General features: G+C 37.8%; 1 protein-coding gene across 4 annotated transcripts in view; it reads left to right on the top strand.

Annotated features, from left to right (window-relative positions):
• NR2C1 (nuclear receptor subfamily 2 group C member 1) overlaps positions 1-25,314 on the top strand; it is a 48,188-nt gene extending 22,874 nt beyond the window's left edge. For 2 of the 4 annotated variants that reach the window (XM_058673188.1, XM_058673189.1), the window contains exons 8-14: positions 1,375-1,559; positions 2,648-2,813; positions 10,412-10,533; positions 13,793-13,932; positions 15,345-15,482; positions 17,713-17,818; positions 21,493-21,974. In XM_058673188.1, the coding sequence (XP_058529171.1) occupies positions 1,375-1,559; positions 2,648-2,813; positions 10,412-10,533; positions 13,793-13,932; positions 15,345-15,482; positions 17,713-17,818; positions 21,493-21,667 (1,032 nt within the window). In that variant the 3' untranslated portion in view covers positions 21,668-21,974. Of the gene's footprint in view, positions 1-1,374; positions 1,560-2,647; positions 2,814-10,411; positions 10,534-13,792; positions 13,933-15,344; positions 15,483-17,712; positions 17,819-21,492; positions 21,975-25,137 lie in introns of those variants that run through there. The other 2 variants (XM_058673190.1, XM_058673191.1) reach the window with 2 other exon arrangements.
• The last annotated feature ends 1,150 nt before the right edge of the window (positions 25,315-26,464 follow it).

Genomic DNA, 26,464 nt, shown 5'->3' with positions numbered 1-26,464 from the left:
TAAAGAGAGGACTGAGGGAAGCACAGACAAAATGCCCTGGTGCTTAGGGTTAGACCTGAAGGAGGAACATTCTTGGAGAATGGGCCCTCAACCTGTGAGATCTTAGGTTATCTTTGGGTAAGCAGCGTCAGAATTGAACTGCAGGTTTACGCGAGTTTCTATCTGTTCTGCAATTGACTGCTTCCTTCTTATGGAGGAGAAATCGTTAAACATATTGAGATCACAGAAGTGCCTTGTATTGCTTCTGATGAGAGGGCAGAGGGGAAATGTAGTGATATTTTAGAAATAAAAACAAAGTATTGGGCCCGGCGGCGTGGCCTAATGGCAGTACCAGACAAAAGTCTGCATCTGAGGTATCTGTTCAATAATATATTTACCTTTTTACTTTTTTACTAGTATTCCTTCTATTCTATACAAGTTTATACTTGGTATAGTAAATATCAGAAATTATTATAACAGTTTCATTATTTTTACACTAAAATGAACTTAAAGGATAATCTAAGATCTGTGGAAGTGGGTGTTTGGCATAGCACTTAAGATACTGCTGCTAACGCTTGCGTCCTGTGGCAGTCTCTCAATTCCAGTCCTGTCTCTTCTCCTGAATGCAGTTTCCTGCTAACAAGTGCTCGTGGGAGTCAGCAGGTGTAATTCATTTGCTTGGGTCCCTGCCACATACCTGGGAGACATTGAAGTCACAGCTCTTATCTTTGACTTGACCTTTCTCTAGCCCTGTGCTGCCTTGTGAGAGGTGAACCAGTGGATGGGAAATCTCTGCCTTTCTAGTTAAAACAGAAAAATAGAGCAGTCCTGGACCCTGTGAGGTAGCCTGTTAGCTGAAGCCCTCACCTGCATGCACCAGGATCCAGTATGGGTGCCAATTCATATGCTAGCAGTTCCCCTTCCCATCCAATTCCCTGCTTGTGGACTGGGAAAGCAGTCCAGAACTGCCCAAGCCTTGGAACCCTGGCTCCTGGCTCCTGGCGTATTTCAGCTCAGCTCTGACGATTGGAGCTATTTGGGGAGTGAACCAGTGGATTGCAAGATCTTTCTTTACATGTGCCTTTCCAATAAAAATAAGCCTTTTTTTTAATCCTTTTTTAGAGGAATTGACAATGATGTGAATAAATTGTGTGCGTGCAGCTTCTGGCTTAAACTTTTTAATAAATATTTCTCAGTAAATATACATGTTTTTAAACTTGCACTTTGCATAGTTTCTAAAAGCTCAGAGCTCTCTTTTTGTTTTGGCCTCATTTATCATAGTTTACCTTGTGGAATTTCACAATCAAATGTTAGTTCATAATTTCATATTTTAAAATGTACCAATTTTCAGACTTCTAAGCACCCTTCTCCCACCCTTTTATTTTTTTAATAAAGGCTGAATCCTGCCAGGGAGACCTCAGTACACTGGCAAGCGTAGTTACATCATTAGCAAATCTTGGAAAAACTAAAGACTTTTCTCTAAATAATAATGAGATGTCTGTGATGGAAAACTTAAGTAATGGTGATACTTCTTTGTGTGACTTTCATCAAGAAATGCAAACCAACGGTGACGTTTCAAGGTAAGGCCTATTGTTATATTGTGTCTTTTAGTGCTTATTAATATTTTTGTGTTAGATACTATATATGTGAGCCCTATAGAACAAATATTTGTTAGACGTAGAAAATGTAAAGCATAGTCAATTTTAACTGAAAATGTCTGACAGATAACATTGCAAGTAACAGGAGCAATTATATATGATCAGAATGAATTCCCTGTAAAGTTAGTAACCTGAGCCTGACATTTCACATATTTTGGTTATCCTATTGTATCTTCTGTGTGTATAAAGCAATATGTTTGTGCTGCTAGAGTGGTGATTCCCACCTACAGGCTTCAGTTACACTTGAGAAAAATACAGACTTGAGCTTTTCAGAGTGTGGATGCTAATACTTAGGATATAGAAATTGAATTTCTGTAGCTTTTCCCACACTTAAATAAACTTCATGGTAAGTCCTTTGTTGAACTTGAGATTTCCGGGAACTGTATAAACAAGTAAATAAGGGAAAAAAAGTAAAGATGATTTCCAGGAATACTCAAAAACAAATAAGAAAAATTGTGGAACACTGTTTCCAGGAATTATTTGCTAATATTTGCTCATTTATTATCTTAATCTCTAATTCTTACATTTTAGATTTAACTGAGTAATCACAAGTTTGAAAATATTCTTTGAGCTTTTAATAAAATCAAGATACAGTTCTATATTGTATGCAGTATGGTAGAGTCGACAAAAGTTCTTATCCCTGTTCTTTCTAAATAACATGTATGTATGTCAAATAAGTGGATTGATACATTGAATGTATTGCTTTGTAAGTGTACTTGCATACCAGACTAGGAGGATGTTTTTACCCCCTTAATTATATGAGATTTTAACAAAGAGATCTTATATCTGGTAATAGTAATATAGTATCTAACACTATGCATTCAAAGCTTAATTTATTACCTTTGAGGAGTCGGGTGTGTTACTGAAATAGAATTTAATACTCCACCTAAGTTCTGTTTCTAAACAACAGTTTTTCAGGTTTGAAATCTCAATTGTAGAATTTTTTATAGAATTTTCGTCTTACTGTGGAAATTGGCTAAGCTCACAGCTTCTTTTATTTCTGCTTGTAGGGCATTTGATACGCTTGCAAAAGCATTCAATCCTGGAGAGAACACACATTATCAGAACTCAGGAGAGGGCATGGAAGGAAGTTTGCGTGTAATTGCTGGAGATTCAAGCATAAATTACATCGAAAAAGAAGGCCCACTTCTCAGCGATTCACATGTAGCTTTCAGGGTATTTCATTTTAAAAAAAATTTTATATTATGATATTGTTTGATTTTGCTTTTTTTCTTTCAAAGGCAAGGTATATTTGTTGTGCTTTTAATGTCAGAAATATCACTTATAGAATTTCAGAACAGCAGCTCAAATATATATCTGATTATGAAATGATAGCTGAATAAAGCAATTCTTTCATAAGCCCGTTAACAATTACAGTAATTGGATATAAGTCTAGATCTTTTTTAGAAATACTTAAATATTGTTTTTTTAACTTTAGAATTGGCATTTATGATACATTGAATGCTTTTCTTCTATTTAGTACCTGCTTACTACATCATTATAAATCAGTAGTTAAGTCCCAGGTATTTTGCTCTTACTGTAGCTTCTACGAAAGAAGTCCATTTGTTGTATCTCGGCCTAATTAGTTGGCTTCCAGCATTGTTATAAGCAGGTATGGAGCAGTTAAGACACTTTACATTTTAACAGTTTTTCACTTTTGAAACATTTTAGGGTACATTTGAAATTTATTTTATTCCCCTAAATGTTTTCATTTAGGGTGAAACTATGGGTATTAATACTACAGGTGCAGAGAACTAAAAAAGCACCTTCTAATACCTGATTTGTCATTCAAATAACATGTTATCAGAGCTTCAGCTGCCACCTACATTCAGACCCTGTAGACCTGTCCCTCCATTTCGCCTGCAGTCTTCACTCTGTGTCTTCTGATTGTTAGAAAAATATAAACAAAAAATGATTGAGTATACATAAAATATTTCACTGTATAAAACATAGTAGTCTTAGAGTACTTGAGGGTCATTTCTCATATTTTTACTGTTAGATTATAAGTTCCAATAGATTTCTTAGGAAAATATGCACCATTATTAAATAAATCTGTATGTTAACTATAAAAATGAGTACAACGTATGTATAATATTGGCCAAAACTTTATGTGATAATATTTGTTTATTAAATTTGGCTTGGTAGAAATAGTCACAAAGAAAACTCAATGACTTTAATAGTTTAAATAACAATTAGAAATACTATAATTTCATACAGCCAATTATATCAGTGAGACCGGTTTTCATGTTAAGTTTTACTAAAGACAATTTAAATTGAAAAATATTCTGAATGAATGTGCACTGTACTGGGAAACCTGTTTATGAGCGCTCTAAGGAAAGGTAACGGGAATAATCATTGTCATCCTTTTTATTAAAGATTTATTTATTTTATTACAAAGTCAGATATACAGAGAGGAGGAGAGACAGAGAGGAAGATCTTCCATCCGATGATTCACTCTCAAAGTGAGCCGCAACGGCCAGCGCTGCGCTAATCCGAAGCTGGGAACCAGGAACCTCTTCTGGGTCTCCCATGCAGGTGCAGGGTCCCAAAGCATTGGGCCGTCCTCAACTGCTTTCCCAGGCCACAAGCAGGGAGCTGAATGGGAAACGGGGATGCCGAGATTAGAACCGGCGCCCATATGGGATCCTGGGGCTTTCAAGGCGAGGACTTTAAGCCGCTAGGCCACGCCGCCGGGCCCAATCATTGTCATCCTTAAAAGGTTTGGTTGACTATATAGTTATGGGTCGAAAAAGAAAGCAAAACTGACTTTTCCTGTTGTGCTCTCTCATATACTAAATTCAATGAAAGACATTCTTTTATCTTTTTTTCCTGCCTTTGTATTTTATATGGGAGGAAAGACTAAAGAGCCACACGTAGCACAAGGACTTATTGCAAGAAAGAATGAGTGTTTATTTAGAATATAAAGGTAGTTTACCCTTTTTCACTGTTCAGGTTTGTTCTCGAAATTTATGATTCTTAGAAATAAGAGCAGATTTTGGACAGATGAATTAGCAAATTATAGCTTTTCTCTTTTGGGGGATTGTTTTCCATTCTGTTTACCTCTGTATCTGCATGTCCTCATAGTCAGAACTGCTCTCCTGATAAGGATGGCATGCTGCCTTCCTCTGATTCATGTTCACAGCCCTTGCTTTGTTCCTACAGTATGGCAATTTCGTGGTTAGTTCTGTAATTGAGACTTGGCACCTGTAATCAAATAACTCTCAGATCTCTCCTATCTGCTGAGCTAAATAACATTTTGTTCCCTGATTACTTTTTTTTATGTACAGTGTAGTTTGTAGCATATTTTGAAATGTTATCTTGTTCGAACCTCACCATATCCTATTGAGGTTAGAAATGTCACTGTCATTGTAGAGGTGAAGATTTTCATTGATTTGTTAATGGTAATTCATATTATAAGGAGAAATAAGCTAATAAAAAACCTTGAAGTTTGATTCTGAAGGATCTAGGACAGTTGTAATATTTAAGATTCTTATTAAACTTTAGATTTTTGCATGGTTTCAGATACTTTAATCTGAATTCTCATAATTATAGGAATAATTATAGTTTATAGTATTCTCATTTTTGAAATAAGTATGCATGATATGTGAGGTGATTTCCCAAGCTGTTCTTCTCTTAGATTTATTATATTGGACCAGAATCATGTTTAACTCAACCATATTTACAACTTGGGAATCCTCATTCTCCCTTCCATTTCTAACCATTTCTTCTAGTGCTTAAATTTAAATTTGCCCCTTTTCATTTCTGTTGCTGTATTTCAGACCGTTTAAAATGTCTTCCTCATTTTGTTTTAATATTTATTTTTATTAGAAAGTCAGATATACAGAGAGAAGGAGAGACAGAGAGGAAGACCTTTTGTCCACTGGTTCACTCCCCAAATAGAGCTGGAGCTGAGCTGATTCAAACAGGAGTACAGGGTGGCAAGGAATTTGGGACATCCTCCTCTGCTTTCCCAGGCCACGTGCAGGGAGCTGGATGGGAAGTGGGGCTGCCAGGCCGCTTCCTCAAATTTGTGCAGTAAGTTCCTTGCTGTCAATCCCTTTTCTCCATCCTATCCTAGGCGCTAGTACCAACACACTTACTAAACTCAGTGTAATTGTTTATTGGCAGTTTGACTAAGATCAAGTATAGTAAAAGTCTAAATATGTCACTCTGACAATTAAAATCCACCAGAATCATCCCATTACCCATATGGATTAAGTTCAGTCTTTATAATGTAACTTTTTAGAGCCACTCTTACCCCACCCCATTTTTGGTTTTAAGATTTATCTTTTTTTTTTTTTTTTTTTAATTGAAAAATCAGAGAGGAGGAGAGACAGGAAGATCTTCCATCTGCTGGTTCACTCCCCAAGTGGCTGCAACGGCCAGAGCTGAGCCAGTCTGAACCCAGGAGCCACGAGCTTCTTCCAGGTCTGCCATGCAGGTGCAGAGTCCCAAAATTTTGGGCCATCCTCACCAGCCCTCAGGCAGGGAGCTGGATGGAAAGTGGAGCAAACAGGATGTGAACCTTGCACCCATATGGGATCCTGGTGTATGCAAGGCAAGGACTTTAGCCACCAAGGCTACTGTGCCAGGCTCTGCTACTCCTTTTTCAAAAATTCATTCTGTTTCCACTTTATTCCTTTTCTTAGACAATAGCACTTGATGTTTCACAGTGAACTGTCAGTTAAATGGTTAATGAATGATCAGGTCTCATAAAAATTGTAATCATAAAAAAGTGACTAATGAAAGTGTAATCTACGTTATACTCAAAATTCTTTTTGAAAGCTATTATGCAGGCTTTTATCAGAGTTTGATAAAATACTAGAAAGATAATAGCAAAAGCAAGTGAAACCTGAAAAATTGATTAATTTTAAATGATTTTAGAGATTTCTTTATCTATTTGTTTATTTTAAAGGCAGAATTACAGAAAGAGGTCTTTATCAACTGATTCACTCCTTTCATGTCTGCAATGGCCAGAGATGGACCAGGCTCAAGCTAGGAATCAGGAGCTTCATCTGGGTCTCCCATGTGACTGGCCAAGGCCCAAGGACTTGAACCACCTTCCTGTATGCTTTTCCCAGGCTGTTGGCAGGGTGCTAGCTGAGTCAGAAGTGGAGCGGCCAGGACTCTAAATACTACCCATATAGGATGTCCTTGTAGGGGGCAGTAGCTTAACTGGTTATGCCACAACACTGGTCTTTAAGTTTAGTTCTTATCAATAGTCAAAATGTCAGCTTAATACAAAAGTACTTCAAAAAGTTTTTGGGAAATAGAGACAGATGTTAGGCATAGCTAAGAAGCTCCTTGAGGTAGCCAATTGGACTGCTTTGGTAAAGTCCCAGCTGACACTCACGTTCAGCCTTCTGCTGATGAATACACTGTATGAGGCAGCAGTGATGATTCAAATGGTTGAGTCCATGCCACCTGCACTAGCGTCCTGGGTGAAGTTCCTGGCTCCTGGTTCCAGCTGGCCTCTCCCTGGCTGTTCCAGGCATGAAGGGAGTGAACCAGCCAAGGGAAGATACACGTCTCTACACTTCTGCGTCTCTCTCTGTCGCTCCCCACCCCTCTTTATCTCTCTCTCCCTCACTCCCCTTCTTTCTCTTCCTACTTCCTCTTACTTCCCCCTGCTTTAAAAAGTAACTATTTGGTGGAAAATATGTGGATTTCAAAATTTTATACCATAAGCATTTAAATTCCATCTTGAAAAAAATTTAAGTACCTTCCTACATATTAGTTTGAAAAATATGTGTACTTGAATTTGTTGTAATTGACAGGCATTTGGGGGAGCCTTTTAGATCTTTGTAATAGAAACTGATCTCTATACAAAGAAGAAATTTTTTTCTGTCCGAAAGACTTACTGAATAGATTGTTTTTCTTCAGCTGTCATTATCTTTGTGGCTGATAATACTAGAGACATATTAGGTTTGTCAATAAATTATAAGACATCCTTTTTATATAATAAAACAGGAATATTTTAAATAGTGATGAATTCATTTGGTTTATATTGGGAATTAATTTTATAATTTAAGCAGCAGAAAGGTTCCAGTTATCACCATTGAGTAAATCAAAACTATTTTATCCAATTTCTACTTTAAAAAGCTGATCCTATGTGTCTGAGCATTGTGCATCCAAGAGTTTGCATCTGCAAATTCAACACACAGATCAAAAATAGGAAAAAGCTAATGTACATCGTTAATGTACATGTATGAGCCTTTTTCTTGCTATTATTCCTGAAACAATGCAATACTGTTAATCCATTGATTGTATTGTGTTGGGTATTAAAAATAACCAGAGAGTAAAACGTATGGAAGAATGTGTGAAGGCTGTATGCAAATAGCACATTATTTTTTAGATAAGCTTGGGCTTGCAGACAGTGGTGTCCACAAAAGGGACCTGAAATCAGTTTGTGAGATAAACCGAATAAAGATGGTATTTGTTTTTAACATTGGCAGAGGATATTTGCAGTTCTTCATCTTCGTTATGACTGCATAAAACTAGTAATTTTAGTAATTCACCTGATTTTTTTCAGTCTTTTTTTCCCCTACTCACCTTGGGCACTTTTGTAAAGGTAGATAGTTCCCTTTTTTCCCCCAAGTATTCTCACATGGAAAGTTTCATCCAATAGCTTACATTTAAGATGATTAATAGTTGATAGTTTAGCAACAAGGTGGAGTAATCCACCATGGGGGGAGGGGGTGGGGAGAATCCCAATACCTATGAAACTGTGTCACATAATACAATGTAATTGATGAATTAAAAAAAAATAGTTGATAGTTTAACAGATCTCCTAAGAATTGTCTTAAAGAACTGAATTTAATTTATTGCTCCAATAAGAATGTTTCTTAAACATTCTTAAACATTTTCTCACCTATTGAATGTCATTTTTAATTGATAGGCTGTTTTATTATTTAGCCCCACTTATTAAGCAAGTAAAAGCCACTTTTGGGTAATGTTAAACAAATGCCGGCTTGGTTTTTGCATTTGTATCTAACATTCCTGTAGATTATGTATATATTCTTGAAGAAAACCTTTTGAGTTTTGTGGTACCATAGTCACCTGGAAGCATCTGATAAAAGTATGTATTCATTCTGCCAGAAAAACAGCAGATGTATCCGCTGCCCCCTACCTCCAGGGGCAGCCACGGTTAACTTCGCATTGCGTCTCCTTGTGTCATCTCTGCGCACACAGATTCTCTTTAGCTTAAATTGATTTGGCTGCATGCTGTTTTAGAATTTTCTGCCTACTTGCCTATGAGATGCTTTTTCTCTGCCATTCAGTCTCAAACTTATCTTATTTCATTGCCTACAAAATATTAACTGTACTATGGATTATTCTTTTCCTTGTTGAAGAAAAATCAGGTTCTTACCAAGCTTTTAATTTCATTGTTAGAAGTAGAGCTTCAGTAGACATGCTTTTCTATGAAGGTATGCAGGTAATTCTATAGTTTTTTTTTGAACATTTATTTTTTATTGGAAAATCAGATATACAGAGAAAAGGAGAAAGAGAAAGATCTTCCATCCACTGATTTACTCCCTAAGTAGCCGCAACAGCGGAGCTGAGCTGATCTGAAGCCAGGAGCCAGGAGCTTTTTCTGGGTCTCCTACGTGGGTGAAGGGACCCAGGCTTTGGGCTATCCTCAACTGCTTTCCCAGGCCACAAGCAGGGGACTGGATGGAAAGTGGAGAAGCTGGGACACGAACCACTGCTCATGGGATCCTGGTGCATGCAAGGCAAGGACTTTAGTCACTTGACTGCCATGCAGGGCACTCTAGAGTAGATTTTTAAGTGGTTTTATTAGGTCATGGGATGTACTTTTTTTACAACTTTTGATAGATGGCAGCCAAATTGCCTGGATATTTATTTATCCTCTGTAGTATGTAAATGCTCATGTTGCTGTGTCCCCTCTAGATTTGATATTCTGGATCATTTTAATAATTCCATTCAGAAAAGTTTGTTAGTGATACTGTTTTGTATACACAGACACAGAGAGAGAGAGAGAGAGAGAGAGAGAGAGAGAGAGAGAGAGAGAGAGACAGTGATATATATAGAGAGAGTAAAAGTTCCCTTAAACAAGATTTTCAAATATGCCTTCCCCAAGTTTTAATGGAGCATGTCTATATTTATTTTCAGCAATGGTCAGACATTTAAAATAGCTCTCTAGTATCAGTGGTATGGATTGACAGCCTGCACATACAAGGTATACAGAATGTGTTACTACCTGTAGAATTTTTTTTTTTAAGTTCAACCAAATTTTGTTTCTTAAATAGGGAGATTTCACACAGACCCTGCTCTTGGGAAAACTGAAAGACTGACATGCTGAGCCCTAATTCCCATGTGTTTCTTGCTCTCTACATGAGAATATTCCCTGCCTACGTGGCACTTGTAGTCTCAGTCATGACATTCCTGGCCCCACTGACATTTGCATTTGTTAATTCCGTAGCCTAAGTGAAAGGATCCTTTATCATCATGATTGCTCCATACATTGAATTTGTTGTAAAACACATTAATTGAAGACAGGAAGGGAAAACATAATTAGACCACAACGGGGTATAACTTTGAAACACCATGATTGTTCTGCTTTTCTGAATATTGTTTTGTTAGATACTATGACTTAACTTATTCTAAATTCTATTGACCTGAATTATTTTGATTAATCTTTTGTGTTTTTATTAAATTTCTATTTGATGTGTTATGTTTACATTCAACTTTTTCAGAGAAATAACTTAAGACTTAAATGATAAGATAATTTACCTGAACCCCTTTCATACTAGCTCACTATGCCTTCTCCTGTGCCTGAGTACCTGAATGTACACTACATTGGGGAATCTGCCTCCAGACTGCTGTTCTTATCAATGCACTGGGCACTTTCAATTCCTTCTTTCCAGGCACTAGGGTGAGTGTTTCTAAGTCATTGACTATAATGCGAGTTTTGTAGCATAGACGTATATTTTGTACATTATGCAAGAACTTTACTTAATTATCTGCATCAAAGAACAATGATACCGTTTTCGTGACTTTAAATTGTGTTAAATTATAACTCACAGCAGCCAACTGTATTTTCTCTGTATTCTATGTAGAAGAGTGTCCATATTGTACAGTTTGATTAGCTTCCATTTTGAAAAACTGTTGTAAGTGGAGTTAATGGTTCATGCCATCACTTGCAGTAGGCTGTCTTTTAATTAGTTCAGAGGTGGTATGGATGCCCTATGTTGTTTTCCTCCTACCACAACCATTTGAGCTTTCATTCATGTTACCATGAAGTATCTGTATCTGTATTCTGTACTGAACTAATGAGATGAAATGGAGCATCATCTGCCTTAAGAAACCCAAACTTAAAATTTATAGATTTATTTATGTTGCTTTCAAATAATTGGTACCAAAAGATATTAGACAATGGAAAGATTTAAGCTTATAGTCAAAATGTTTGCTTTTTATTTGTTTGTTTGAAAAACAGAGGATCTTCCATTGGTTTACTCCCGACATGCCCATAACAGCCAGGATTGGGGTGATTAAAGTCAGGAGCCAGGCATTCATTCCGAGTCTCCCACTTGGGTGGTAGGGACGCAGTGACTTGAGTCATCACCTGCTGTTTCCAAAGGTACACACATTAGCAGGAAGCTGAAGTCAGGTGTTGAGCTGGGATCCAAACCCAGGCAGCAATAATAGGATGCCAGTATTCTGCATCGTGTTTTTACTGCTGTGCCAACCGCCTGGCCCAGGAAATTTATATTCTTTTCATAGAACTCTTTTCACTAGTAATAGTTTGTAAATCACTCATTGCCAAATAGAAGTAACTACCACCTCTTTTCTAAGCGAATACTCTGAATAAAGCTAAGAGACAAGCATCTGAATCATAACTATGAAAGATACACAGAGAACGGATTCAGTACTATGATTTGGTTATTAATAAGCGCTAAGCTTGTAATTGGTGTACTTAAACCAGGAAAGTAATCTAGTGATATTTTTCAAAACAGATAATCAATTATAGGAAGGTCCTTTGGGGAATGGTTGTCTACAGAAGTCAAGTGAGCCAGAAAGCAGAGCAAATGGCTAAATCTGACTCTGCTTATACAACCCGCCCACTTATAGGAACTACTTTCCAGGTGACACAGAATCTTCCATTAGGCCCACCTTTACACACTGTAATTGGATTGTTTCCATACTGTTAATACCAATAGCTCCTACCTTGAGGTTTAAAATCCAGTGTAAGTTCAGCAGCCACATCTTGATTGAACCATAGCAGCGTTTTTGGACCAAGGTATATAAATGAAAACTAGCTGTCATTTGTATGGCATAGAAGCAAGGACGCTTGTTCCTGAGCTCTTTCACTTAGGTGGGGTAAGAAGTACAAATCTGTCTTGTCCATGCTGCAAAATAGATAACACATTTGGTCATTTTCCTTCATTTTCTTGGGAACCTTTTTTTTTTTTAAGACTTATTTATTTTTATTGCAAAGTTAGATATACAGGGAGGAGGAAAGACAGGAAGATCCTACATCCATTGATTCATGCCCCAAGCATGCACAATGGCCAGAGTTGCATCAGTCCGGAGCGAGGAGCCTCTTCCAGGTTTCCCACATGGGTGCAGGGTCCCAAGGCTTTGAACTGCCCTCCAGTGCTTTCCCTGGCCACAAGCTATAACTAACTTGTATATTTAGATCTTTCCCTTTTCCCTTGGAGAGTAAAAAACCTGCAGTTTATTCCCCAGCTGCAATTTTTCTTTACTTTTTTTTTTGTACTAATTTTATTTCTCAACCTTTTTGCTGCTGTTTCTGACATTTCTCTGAATTTCCCCACCAACATCAAGGTCCCATCTTACTGCAAGTTGTAACTTTGGTCATCTCTGATTCTTAACTAGTAGTCCCTGTGGTTAACTGTTCAAGAATCAGAGGTAAAGGTGAAAACTGGATTGCATGTAACTTTTTTCCATTTTTTCTTTCCATTCTTCATTTGTTGAAAGTTTGATGTCCTACCAGATTCTTTTTCCCCACACTGTATTTATTGTATATTAGGTACACACATTTACATGTCCTATTCCTTACTTTGCTTTTTCCACTTACTATGAAATATGTCTTCTTAAGGCAACACATGTAAGCTTACCCAGTTTTTCATAATGATTACGTAGTAGTTCAATATGTGAGGTTTTGTGAATTTCTTTACTCATCCCTATTTCAGCAGGTATCTGGACTGTTGCCAGTCTTGATACTACATTCAGGGCTAACACTGCATTCTACCATTGTATGCACATTTGTGCCTACTTCTGGTAATAAATCTGCAAAGTACATTGTTACACATAGTATTCGAACGTATATAATTATAGACATTATCAGAGTGTCCTCTGAAGAATGTTTTACCAGTTTCTGACCACATGATCATCCTCAGTTCTGGATTTTACCCTTATCTCTTGATGGATAAAAATAGTGTCGTGTTATCTTTCAATTTGTTTGATTTTTGTTTATCTGGGATTGAAATTTTAGTCATTTTCTATATGGAGATCTTTAAATTCTGATTTTTCTTGTGTTTAAACTTGACTTTTTTTTTTTTAATATTTATCTTTTTTTTTTTTTTTTTTGGAAAGTCAGATATACAGAGAGAAGGAGAGACATAGAGGAAGATCTTCCGTCCGATGTTTCACTCCCCAAGTGAGCCACAACGGGCCGGTGCTGTGCTGATCTGGAGCCAGGAGCCTGGAACTTCTTCCAGGTCTCCAACATGGGTGCAGAGTCCCAAGCTTTGGGCTGTCCTTGACTGCTTTCCCAGGCCACAAGCAGGGAGCTGGATGGGAAGTGGAGCTGCCGGGATTAGAACCGGCACCCATATGGAATCCTAGGGCGTTCAAGGCGAGGACTTTAGCCGCTAGGCCACTGCACCAGGCCTGCTTTTTTTTAGAAAACAAAATTTATTCCACCTTTCTAGTTTGAAATATAATATGCTATTATTATTAGATAAACTGGCAGATTGATTAAAATAGTTATTTAATATTTAAATTTATAAGCATTCTTGACAGTTATCATCATCTGTACAAAACATTAAATTGATAATGTTCTTGCCCAGTTGATCTTTCTAGAGTGGTTTTAGTTGAATAATAATTTTACATATGTGGATCAATAATTTATTTTAATATATGATTTTTTTAATTTTTATTTTCAATAGGCAAGAAAACAGCATATCACTGGTGAAAGCTTATTGGAATGAACTCTTTACTCTTGGTCTTGCCCAGTGTTGGCAAGTAATGAATGTGGCAACTATATTAGCCACATTTGTCAATTGTCTTCACAGTAGCCTTCAACAAGGTAAAAGGCACCTTCCATATATTATCTTTGCCAAGAAATAGGAAGAGGCATCAGTTATGACATGTTAGGACCGCTTTCAGATCTACCAGACTGTTTTCTGATACTGGGTATAAAGAAAGGTTTTCTTTTGCCTTGCAGTTCTGGAGGCCCAAGGCGTGTCCTTGGCACGTGCCCAGCTTTGGGAGAGGGCTGGCCTTAAGACAGCAGAGGGGAAAAGGACGCTGACATGTGCAGAGGAAAGAGCCAAGGAAGACAAGCTCACTCTTCTAACAACCCAGAACTAATCTAGTCTGACAAAAAGGACGTTAGTCCCTCGTGCAGTGCTGCTCTGTTGACAGATTTGAGCATGAATTTTGACAGGCACAAACCACATCTTAAGCCCTGACATAGGCTTTCTGACCGGGCTTTTGGGACAGGTTAGCTGGATATAGAGGTACTAAATATTTTTAAATGTGTGCCTGCAGCAGTTTTTAAACTACTTGAATCCTAAAATAGGCTCTTTTAATGTTAGTTCATCAGGACGTATTCAGGAACAAGCCTTATTCTCTTTATCTTTTCCTAGATGCCAGAGTGTCACTTAAGGAGACAGGCAATCACTGATTTTTAAACACTTCAGGATGGCTTGTGACTAATTGGGAGGGTGTTGCCTTTCAGTTCAGGAATAATATACAAATTAGGGGCTACTATTTAAGTAGCTCCTTAGCTTTTTCTGTTTCTCACTGTGTTGCATTATTTTTTACTGGCAGCTTCCTTGTAGTTTAGAGCAGAAGAATCATCTTAAATTTTCATCAAGAATATATTTGTAAAGACAGTAAAATCCCATCATATTTGTAGGCTCATAGTCTTGGTTCATTTCATATACACTCACAAAAAAGTATCCTGTCTACTGGAAAGTTATGTATTGTATGAAAGATATGTCTTGTATATATATCCTGTCACAGTAAATTAGAATACACCTTGTGGACCTGTCATGTAGCTCAAGGTTTTTTTAGTTCTTGGCAAGTTTTTCATTTGAGGCTTTTTGTTTTTTTTTTTGGAGGGGGGAGCTTTGTTTGTTTTGCCAGATAACCATTTAAAATGTAAATTATTTGCTCAGGTTTTTTTTCCAGCCAATGTAAGTGTAAATAAAAGCATATTACCAAAATTTACATCTTTTGTTATTTGTTAGGCTAGTTTTTCAGGTAGCATGTTTACTTCTCAAAGTTGTATATTGTAAAGAGATATTACATTAAGAATTTTCTATGGCAATTATTTTTCTTGAATGAATAGTATTTGATTTATAGTTGGAGAGATTCTGAATTTTAAACATTTATACATTGAGTTGTATTAAAGTTGCAGATTAACGAGGAACATCTATTGGATGAAACTAGTCATATATCAAATGCGAATTAGAAACTTTTTTTTTATTCAAGATAAAATGTCAACAGAAAGGAGAAAATTGTTGATGGAACATATCTTCAAGCTACAGGAGTTCTGTAACAGCATGGTTAAACTCTGCATTGATGGATATGAATATGCCTACCTAAAGGCAATCGTACTCTTCAGTCCAGGTAGAAAACACTCACTTCTTACTTAAAATACACTGTGTGGGTATGGAGAAATTGAAGGCTCATTCAGGCTCATGGAATGGAGAGAGATACAACTGCCTTGGAAGACAGTGTTCTTCAGAATGTTAGAGTTGGACTTGCTATATGATTTCAGGAGAAATGAAAATGGGTGCCTATACAAAAATGTACACGTGAATGTTCATAACATTATTCATAATCACTAAAAGTGTGAATAACTAAGGTGCCCATCAATCGATGAATGGGTAAACAAAATGCGGTATAAACACAAAAATTCATCTGTAAAAGGATTGACATTTTGCTTGCTGCTGTAACATAGATTAGTGAAAGGAGCCAGCCACAAAGGAACACATATTGTTTGATTACACTTATGTGGAATATGCTGATTAGGCAAACCTGTAGACACAGAAGTAAATTAGGAGTGACTCAGAGCTAAGGATGTAAAAGAATGGGGAGTAGCTGTTAACGCATGGAGGTTTCTGCTGGAATAACCAAAATATCCCAAAGTTAGGTTGTGCTAATGTTTACACAGCTCTATAAATATAGTAACAGACATTAAATTATATAACTTAAACTGGCTAATCTTTTTTTAAGATTGATTGATTGATTGATTTTTGAAAGGCAGATATATAGAGAGGAGGAGAGACAGAGAGGAAGATCTTCTATCCTATGATTCACTCCCCAAGCGGCCGCAAAGGCTGGAGCTGAGCCAGTCTGAAGCCAGGAGCCAGGAACTTCTTCCAGGTCTTCCATGCATGTGCAGGGTCTCAAGGTTTTGGGCCGTCCTCGACTGCTTTCCCAGGCCACAAGCAGGGAGCTGGATGGGAAGTGGAGCCACCGGGATTAGAACCGGTGCCCATATGGGATCCTGGCGCGTTCAATGCCAGGACTTTAACCACTAGTCTATCACACTGGGCCCTAAACTGGCGAATCATAAGTTCAGAAATCAATGAGATGAATATTATATACCTTCAGTTGTCACATAAGCATTTGAATTTTTGAGCACATTTTCTTGGACATCTTTTAATGACAGAATGAGAAATGAAAATTTCTCTGTTAGAAGAATTAAAATAACTTAGCCACTAGCAGAAAAATAGGTGTTTTATTTTCCTACCATAGTTTCTAGTGTTCACAGATGGTAAAATGACAGTAAGCTCTCAATGATCAATTTCTGAACAGGAGAAATTGAGACTTCTGCTGAGTCCTGTATTATTCATCCATCCATGCTATTGTACTTCCTAAGTGACCACTATAGTCAAGGCCAGACCAAACTGAAAACCAGCTTCTCACCTTAATTTTCCTTAGTTAAAAATATACTTAAGAATATTCTTAAGTCAGAATTATAATACAGTTTTATTAAGTTTTTCCAATTTGTTACTTTTTTTGTTCATCAGAACGTAACTTTTCATATCTTTGAACCCAACTTTTTTGAAGTTACTTTAATATTTCTATTTTGGGGAAATGTGCAGTAACCATTCCCACGCTTTTCGTTACATTGCTGTTAAAACTTCAGTTTTTGACATTATGTTCATGGTTTCATAATTTCCTAAGTACCTTTAAGCCAAGAGTAGTGGAAATTTCCCTTATAAAAATATTGTAGAGTATCATCTGTAAAGACTTCACGTACTAAAGACACCTTAGCGTGGGCATTTAGCATTTAAGCCTGAGTCCAGTGCTCACTGCTGCTTCCGACTCCCGCTTCCTGCTAGACAGACTCTTGGAGGCCACAGTAATGACTGACACGGTAAGAGACCCCCAGGTCTCTTCATTCCTGGCTCCCAGTTTTTGCCTCAGCTCTGACTATTGCAGAAATTCATTGAGTGAACAAGCAGATAAGCTGGCTGCTCCTCTCTATTTATCTATCTCTAGCTCTCAAATAAATAAATATCAAATGCCTTTTCTAAGCTGATTCATTTTAGCTGCTTGTTAGCATTAAAAATAAAGTGATGAAAATCCTCTCCACCGCTTTTGAAACAGTGGTAACAATCATAGGTCTTACTTCCTATTAGGTGTTAGAATATATTATGGATAAGAGAATTTCAGGTATGTGGGTACAGTGCTTGTTACAGTACATGGGCCAACAGATATTTGTGAAAGAGCTACATATGATATAATGGGCTTCTTCAAATAATTAACTGTTGTTTCCATCCCCTCTTTGTGTCTTCTTAAATGAACTTTCAGAAATCAGATCATAATGTGTTCTTTAATGTTTCAGATCATCCAGGCCTAGAAAATATGGAGCAAATTGAGAAATTTCAGGAAAAGGCTTATGTGGAATTCCAAGATTATATAACCAAAACATATCCAGATGACACCTACAGGTATCTTTTTTGAGTGTGTTACTCTTCTTTCTCTTTCTTTTTCTTCCTTCCTTTTGTTCTTTCTTTTCTTTTTTTTTACTTTGTTTTTTAAGTGTTTTTTGAAAAGGCAGAGAGACAAAGACCTTCCCATCTGTGGTTCATTCCCCAAACAGCTGCAATACTCAGAACTGAGCTGATCCAAAGCCAGGAGCTTCTTGCAGGTCTCCCACATGGACTCAGGGTCCCAAGGCTTTAGACCCTGGTCTGCTGCTCTCCCAGGCCAAAAGCAGGAAGCTGGATCAGAAATGGAGCAACCAGGACACAAACCAGTGCCAACATGGGATGCTGGAGCTTGCAGGCAGAGGATTGGCCAGTTGAACTATCTTGCCAGCCCAAGTGTGTTACTCTAATGTAACTAAATGTTCAGTCAGAATCAGTCCTTAGAAATAGTTGTTTTTGTAAACATTTTACATGCACTATTTCATGCAGTTCTCACATTTTGTGAAAGAACAAATTTCAGCACAGAGAGGTTAAGTAACTTGTTCAAGTTGACACTGTATTATGGAGCCTAGTAAACTCAAACCAACCCCAAACTTTTGCCTCAGATGAAAAATAATAAATTTTAGTGGTAAAGTGAAAAGAAGTATCATTAGATGTAATTAATTTTGAAGTGTAACTATGATATCCCATGTTTTGTTATTTTTTTCCAGTGAACTTTGGAGAAAAAAAAATTCCTTTCTTATCAGAACCACTCAGTTTTTGAAAAAATAATGTGTAGAGTAGATTAGCAATAGCTATCAGAAGCTGAGTACCTAGGTTTGAATCCTGACTTTATTGCTTAGTAGCTGCGTGGCCTTCAGTGAGATGCTTTAATTCTTTTTTTTTTCAGTGTCCTTACCCATAAATGGATATAATGACAGACTGCACATTTTACAGTTAAAGTAACCCCATTTCTCAAGTTTTACCAACCTTTGTTCCAGAAATATTGAATAGAATATTCGGATTTCCTTATGAAATCTCCCCGCCCACCTTAGCCCCATCCTGCCTCAGTAGTGGGTGATGCCTTCAGGCAGGTAGTGTTCCTCCTGTGCGTGATGTCTGCCTCAGTCCCTAGGAGCAGTCTCTATCATGTAACAGTGTCTTCAGAAGTTATAGTCAAGTAACCCCAAGTTGCAAGGCAAGAGATACTAGTGATTTTATGACATTGTGTGGTGGTATTATTCTCTTTTGTTATTGCTATGTCTGGTTTATTAATTAAATGAGCATACACATATAGGAAGATAAAATCATATGGGAAAACATATCTGCAGCCACAGGTCTTAGATCTTATCCAAGTAGATAACAAGGGACTACTGTATTACTAGAAATACATCAGTGTATGGAAGGTATACAGAACCATGTTGGATAGTAAGAGCTGTATTATAGTGCTTTTAGTATACATAAAATCAGTAAAAGAATGTTTTACATACAATAATTTTATGTTTTAAATAATGTGGATTTACATGCCAGTTCCATCAAGAAAATCAACCTTAGTTTATTTAAGTAATTTTCCTATCAGTTCTGTAGATGTAACTCAGCTAATCAGAACAAACAGAAACTAAAGGATCTGAGGAGCAGAGTGCTCGACAGTGCCTTGGGGCGGGGTGGGAGAGGAGGATGCGCATGCCATGAACACTTTAGGAAGTTGGTTTTACAGTTCATCTTGCAGTCTTTAGTTACAATATTCACTTTATGTCATACAAATAAATATTTCAGTTTTTCTTCCTTTTTGACATAGAGCTGTCCCATTAGTTTTTTTTTTTTTTTTAAGATTTATTTATTTTTATTACAAAGTCAGACACACAGAGAGGAGGAGAGACAGAAAGGAAGATCCTCCGTCCGGTGATTCACTCCCCAAGTGACCGCAATGGCCAGTACAGCGCCAATCTGAAGCCGGGAACCTGGAACCTCTTCCGGGTCTCCCACGCGGGTGCAGGGTCCCAATGCATTGGGCCATCCTCTACTGCTTTCCCAGGCCACAAGCAGGGAGCTGGATGGGAAGTGGAGCTGCCGGGATCAGAACCGGCGCCCATATGGGATCCTGGCGCATTCAAGGCGAGGACTTTAGCTGCTAGGCCACGATGCCAGGCCCTGTCCCATTAGTTTTCAGGTGCTTTGATCACTGGAACTCTTTCAATTCCTGGATGGCAGTTTTCAAGTTAAAATGCACTCACACAAGACATAATCTTCTTGTGAGAAGTACAGAGAATACTTGGCCTGCACACATGGACTTAATCAGGGGTAGCTGGATCAAGATTTGAACCCAGTGGGTCGCATTTCTGTGTTCTGTGCTCTTCCTTGTGATAACTTGCCTATTGTACCATTTCCAGTGTTTTTTTTTTTTTTTTGCAGAGCAAAAGCAAATACTGTGTTCTGATAAACCAAAACATTGTGTTCTTACCATCTGAAATGAGTTGTTAAGCCATTCTTAAATGTATAGTCGGTTCAAGGTTTAATAACTTGGTTGCATGGTCCTTACAGTCAAGTGTAGGCAGCACAGCATAAAGTTTGTGGAGTCAGACTGCGTTATTATCCAGGTGATTTTCCTCTGCTCCAAGGCTTGAAAATGCTGTAGCTTTGATGTTGATGTTTTCTTTTGGGTGAATGACACAGCGATGAAGCACCTGATTGGCACACTCACACCTTTTACTGAAGCTCCTCGACTTGAGTCATGGCTCTGCTAATTCTACTTCCTGCTTATATACAGGGAGGCAGCAAATGATGGCATAAGTCATCGGAGTCCTTGTCACCTGCATGGGGGAGTTGGCTTGAGTTGTGTATTTCTAGAGTTAGCCTGGCCTAGTCCCAGCAGTTGCAGGAATGGGGAATAAAGCGGGCATGGAAAATTGATTGAATGATTGGAGAGTATGTGTGTGTGTATTTCCTGTGTGTGCTCAAATCAATAAGTAGAAATTTTTTTAACTAGGGGGGTAGGTGTTTGGGTCAGTAGTTAAGATGCCACTTGGATACCTGTATCTTGTCCCATATCTACGTGTCTGGGTCTGAGTCTAAGCTCTGTTTTACACATCCTGAGAAGTCCCAGTTCAGATCCTGAGTCCTGGTACAGGACCTAGATTGAGTTCCAGATCCCTGGTTTTGTTCTATATCGGCATTTGAGTGAACCAGTAGATAGAAGATTCTCTCTCTCTCTCTCTCTCTCTCTCTCTCTCTCTCTCTCTTTTCCCTTTCCAATAAAATGAAAATGAATAAAGGCCTTTTTTTAATCAGTTAATAAATTTTTAAAGATTTATTCATTTGGCAAGCAGAGAGACAGATGTGTTTTGATTTGATCGTTCACTGTCCAGATGGCAACAGCCAGAGCTGGGTCCAGCCAAAGCCTGGAACTCCATTCACATTTCCCACATGTGCGACAGAAGCCCAGACACATGGGTAGTATTGCTACGTGAATCGGCAAGTAGTGGATCAGAAGCTGAGTAGCCAGGGCTTCAGCCAGCATTCCATTATCAGATACCTGGGTCACAGTCAGTGGTTTAGCCCACTGCTGCACAACACTGGCCCCAATAAATAAAATGGTTAACAGTTTCTTTCTTTATTAAGTGTGGGCAGAGATAATATAAATCAGAAAATATTTAATATTTTCTACTAAATTTCCTGGATTTACAACTTTGTTCCTCTATTATCTTTTTTCTTACTAGGTTATCGAGACTACTACTCAGATTGCCAGCTTTGAGATTGATGAATGCTACAATTACTGAAGAATTGTTTTTCAAAGGACTCATTGGCAATGTACGAATTGATAGTGTCATCCCACATATTTTAAAAATGGAGCCTGCAGATTATAACTCTCAAATAATTGGTCACAGCATTTGAAACCAGAGAGCCAAGTGCTATAAACTGACTGTTCTTTCCTGAACACAAGATACCAAATCGAACTTACTGTTTCCAGAGTATCTGGAAATTTTGACTTTAAAAGAGTAACCAAAATTCAAGGAATTTTTATTTAACTTCCTTGAAAAAGTTTTGAAGTGACTGGGCATCCTTTTGTGTTTAATAAGTGAGTAAGAAATGCTCTGAATTTATCTTCGTGGAGATGACATGTGAAGCTGTCACCTCTTCTCTAAACTAAGACTCTCATCTATTTTAAAAAACAAATAAATCAGTCGTTTTTCCCCTTGAATTGTGTTCCATTCCTATTTAAATTCATTATGAACTAGTACACTTTAATAGTCCAGAATCCATAAGGAGAAGTTACTTGGATTTTACTCTTCTGTAATATGTTTTCATTGCCATATCCAAAGATTATTTTATTGCTCAATGGTATAATATTGTAAGTATACAAAATAATTACGTATATATTTTTTATCTCACACTGTCCTTTAGTATATTCCACTCTCATTGCTGGCAATGAGACATGGGTAATTTGTGATTTTAAGAATTTCTAGTGTTGTACATTATTAGTTATGAGCACTTTTTATTTACTGGGCAGAAAATTATTTTGAAAATGAAAGTTCATATTTTAGTGTTTTTTATTTACTGCTGTATTTTATCTAAAACTAGTAGTAGAGACTAAATACAAACTGCTTAGTATTGCAAAATAGGTATTAAAAATGTTATTCTTCCATCCCACAAAAAGGACATAACCTCTCCCTCTTTTCTGATTTGTGTTGAAGCTTTCTGACCCTACCCTGGGTTTTAGCCAGTTTGTTTTAGGTTATGTTTAAAAGGTCACCCAATTTGCTAAATAATGGATTTTTCATAGACAATTTTTTCAAAAGCATATTTGACAATTGTTTTAAAGCACTTGGTAATTAAAAATCAGGGACTGTGTGCTGACTTTCTGCTTAAAGCAAGGGGGAGGGTAGCCTTAATTGTATAATTGTATGAGAGTCAGCTTTAATCTTTGTTACTGTTACAATGAAGTCATTTTAACCTCCTTGGGTGTGTGTCTTCCACTGTGATGTTTTCCTTAGCAAATCTGATCCTGTTAAATCTTTTTGGCTCTGATTTCAGGATGAATTATTTTGGTGTGTCTGTTGACTTTTAAAACACAGATATGGAATTCTTACAGAAAGTAAATTTTCTACAAAAATTTTTACAATAGTAGAGAAGCTCGGATTTTTTTTTGTTAGGATGTAGATTTTACAAATTTCTACTTTATAATAGTCCAGAAGACTGAAAGTCTATGCTCTTTGTCATGTTATTAAGGGAAACCTTAATGATTTTGGTCAACAGCTTTAATCATAATAATCAGCTAGGAAAAACTACAGTTAGTGTAAAATGCTTAAATTAGAAAAACAAGAGGTTTATACCTTTATAAAACCATGTAGTAAGACAAGAATTGAAAAAATAATCTTGAATGTACAATGGTTCATTGAGATATTTCAGGTATTTTTCCTGGTTAAACTTATAACTATATTTGGAAGTGTTTTTAAAAGTGTATTAAAATGGAGCTTGCATTATCAGTCTTGTATTCTGCCAGTATATTTTGATGTCAGTGTCCTGTGTGTTTAACGTCTGGTTACACTTTGTTCCATTATGTTTTCATCATAAAGTGTTATTTTTAAAAGCTCTACTGAGAATCCTAACTGGGGGCAGGCATTTGACCTTACAGTTGCAGTGTCCTCATCCCATATCAGAGTGCCTGGGTTTGATATCTGCTCCTGATCCAGCTTCCAGTTACCAGCCCCTGAGGGGGAGAGTCCTGGGAGACGCAGGGAGAGTCCAGCTCTTGGCTTCAGCCCCAGCCAGGGGCTGCTGCCAGCAGCCGGGGAGTGAGCCAGTGGATGGGAGCGCTCCTTTGTTCCTTTGCTGCCTTTCTAATAAGCAACAGCAGCAAAAACTTAAGGATATTTTATAGAATTATTACCAATGATGTAAGTTGATTTGATTCTTAGTTGGGCTGATTTAATTGAAGTACTATGAAGAGGGGGCAAACCTGGAAAATGATTACATACATGCATATTTTTTTAATTGCTTTACAATTTAGTTTGAAGACTTTCAGCTAAATACTCCATATTGAACATTTTGTTTAATTTCCTAAAATCTTAGTCAATGACGATAGAATATAACCACACAATAATACACTTAAAAATTAAAGGATATAAATAAATTTTTTAGAAAGCAAAATGGAGGCAGAGAAAGACTGATACACGTGAGAGACCTGGCTCAGCTCTGGCCATTGCGGCAATTTGGGGAGTGAACCAGCAGATAGAAGACCTTTATCTCCTTTTCTGTGAGATCTGCCTTTCAGTTAAAAACACAAATCTTTTAAAAGTCAATAAATAATAAGACCGAGGGTTCTAACAGAAACAAGGAATCACTAGTCTGCATGGCTGCAGAAGGCACTGCCGTGAGAAATGAGGACGCTCTAGTTGACAAGTTGCCGGTATATAAAGATGCTGCCATGCACAGGTGGTAATTGTGTCACAGAAAGGAAAGGATTGCTCACAGATCTTCCATAAAGAACCTTGGCACTACCTGTCTCTACCTCTACCTAAGTTAGGTGGCCCCTTTCTGTTCTCTCATTTTTTGCAGGAAAAGGTCAGAGATTAACTTTCTTGGGAAGCTGAACTGGAAGGTCATGAAATATCTAGGATACCAGGAGTAAATGAAGGCCAGTAAAACAGAAGGCTGAAAATCTGCATTCTGAATGTGGACCTCTTAATTTCATACCCACATTGCTGGCAGTCAGGTGCAGGAATCGGCCTGGAGAAGCACATCCTTTTGCTGGAGAAGCACATTGGCTACTGAGAAATCTCCAGACACTCAGATAAAAGGCCTTCTGGCCTCACCTGGTCCCTCTCCATAAACTATTTCTCTGCCTCTCAAGTAAAATGGAAAAAAAAAAATTTTTTTTTCAATTCTTAAAGAGCCCATCAGTCGAGTACACTTGTATTCTATTCAGTTCTTTGATGCCCTGATACTAAATATACCCTTGGATCCCAAGATTATCAGATACTTGGAAACATCTCTCAAGTCCAAGAGATCAGACATGGGAGTAAGAAAGATAGCCAGTTTCAGATACAAGTAAGAAATGAGAGGATGCTTAGGAGGATTGAGAAAGGGGGGCATGAATGAACCAAAGAATTGTCCCTGGAAGTTAAAATGATAGCCAGAGCAATTGATTAGAAGATAAAGTTACTGCAGGATTTATCCTAAAGTATAACAAAAGTAAGTGAAAAAGAAAAACTTGAGGAAAGTACATTATTCAAAAATTTTCCACAAAAGCACATTCAGGGCCTGGTGTGGTAACCTAGTAGCTAAGGTCTACCTCAGCTTGCTTGCACTGTGATCCCATATGGGCACTGGTTTGTATCCTGGCTGCTCCATTTCCTTTGCAGCTCTGCTTGTGGCCTGGGAAAGCAGTTGAGGATGGCCAAAAGCCTGGGGACCCTGCGGCCACATGGGAGATCTAGAAGCTCCTGGCTCCTGGCTTAGGATTGGCTCAGTTTCGGCCACTGTGGCCACTTGGAGTGAACCAAAGGATGGAAGATCTTTCTGTTTTGCATTCCCTTTGTGTACCTGCCTTTCCAATATAATAAATAAATAAATATTAAAAATATATATATATGTTAGGGCCCGGCAGAGTTGCCTAGCAGCTAAAGTCCTTGCCTTGAACACGCCAGGATCCCATATGGACACTTTCATGTCCCAGTAGCCCCACTTTCCATCCATCTCCCTGCTTGTGGCCTGGGTAAGCAGCAGAGGACAGCCCAAAGCCTTGGGACCCTCCACCCATGTGGGGAGGCTCCTAGCTTCAAATCAGCTCAGCTCCAGCCATTGCAGCTGCTTGGGAAGTGAATCAAGGAATGGAAGATCTTGCTCTCTGTCTCTCCTCCTCTCTGTATATCTGACTTCCCAATAAAAATAATTTTTTTAAAAATTCATTAGAATCTATAACTGCACAAAATGATCTTCACTGAAGTGGGTGTTTGGTGCAGGATACTTGGGTTCAAGCTCTGGTCCCTGACTTGAACTTCCTGCTAGTGCAGACCCTGTGGTGCAGTAGGTGTCAGTTTCTGCCAAACAAGGGAGACCTGGAGTGAGTTTTGGGCCCCAGCAAGAACCACTGATGGAGTGAACCAGCAGATGGGAACTCTGTCTCTTAAGTGAGTAGATAAATTTTAGAACCTGTCAGGACAATGTAGTCAGAGAAGAAGCTGGAATGTTGCTATGGTCAAATAGATACTCAAGGCTTTTATACATTGCTAATCTCACCAAAACTCGGGAATGAGTTCTCAAAGAGGTTAAGGCTGTTGAAGACCCTGAATGACCTTTGTTCCTGGCAAAAGCAAAATACCCATTACTCAGTTCAGAAGTTGACACACACCTTTCTGTAAAGGTTCAGAAAGCAAATATTTTTGTCTTTGTGGGCTATGCAGTGTCCGCTGCAACCACCAGAGCAAAAGCAGCTATAGCTTATCCAAATGCAAAGGTATGGCCGTGATCCAGTGAAGCGTTTACAAGAACAAGTAACAGGCCTGATTGGCCACCCTGTAGTTTAGACTCTCAGTACCCTCACAGATCAAGTTTATGAAAATAAACCTCAAAAAGAATAAAAAAGCAACTTGGGTAAGAAATAAGCAATGTGTTCAAGATAATATCAAATAATGAAATTGTAGTAAGCAGAAATAACATGTTTTTAGGAAGGAAATACAGAATCCAGAA

This window comes from Ochotona princeps, chromosome 15, assembly GCF_030435755.1.
Source record: "Ochotona princeps isolate mOchPri1 chromosome 15, mOchPri1.hap1, whole genome shotgun sequence".
Taxonomy (NCBI): Eukaryota; Metazoa; Chordata; class Mammalia; order Lagomorpha; family Ochotonidae; genus Ochotona; species Ochotona princeps.
This window is presented reverse-complemented; position numbering and strand designations above follow the sequence as displayed.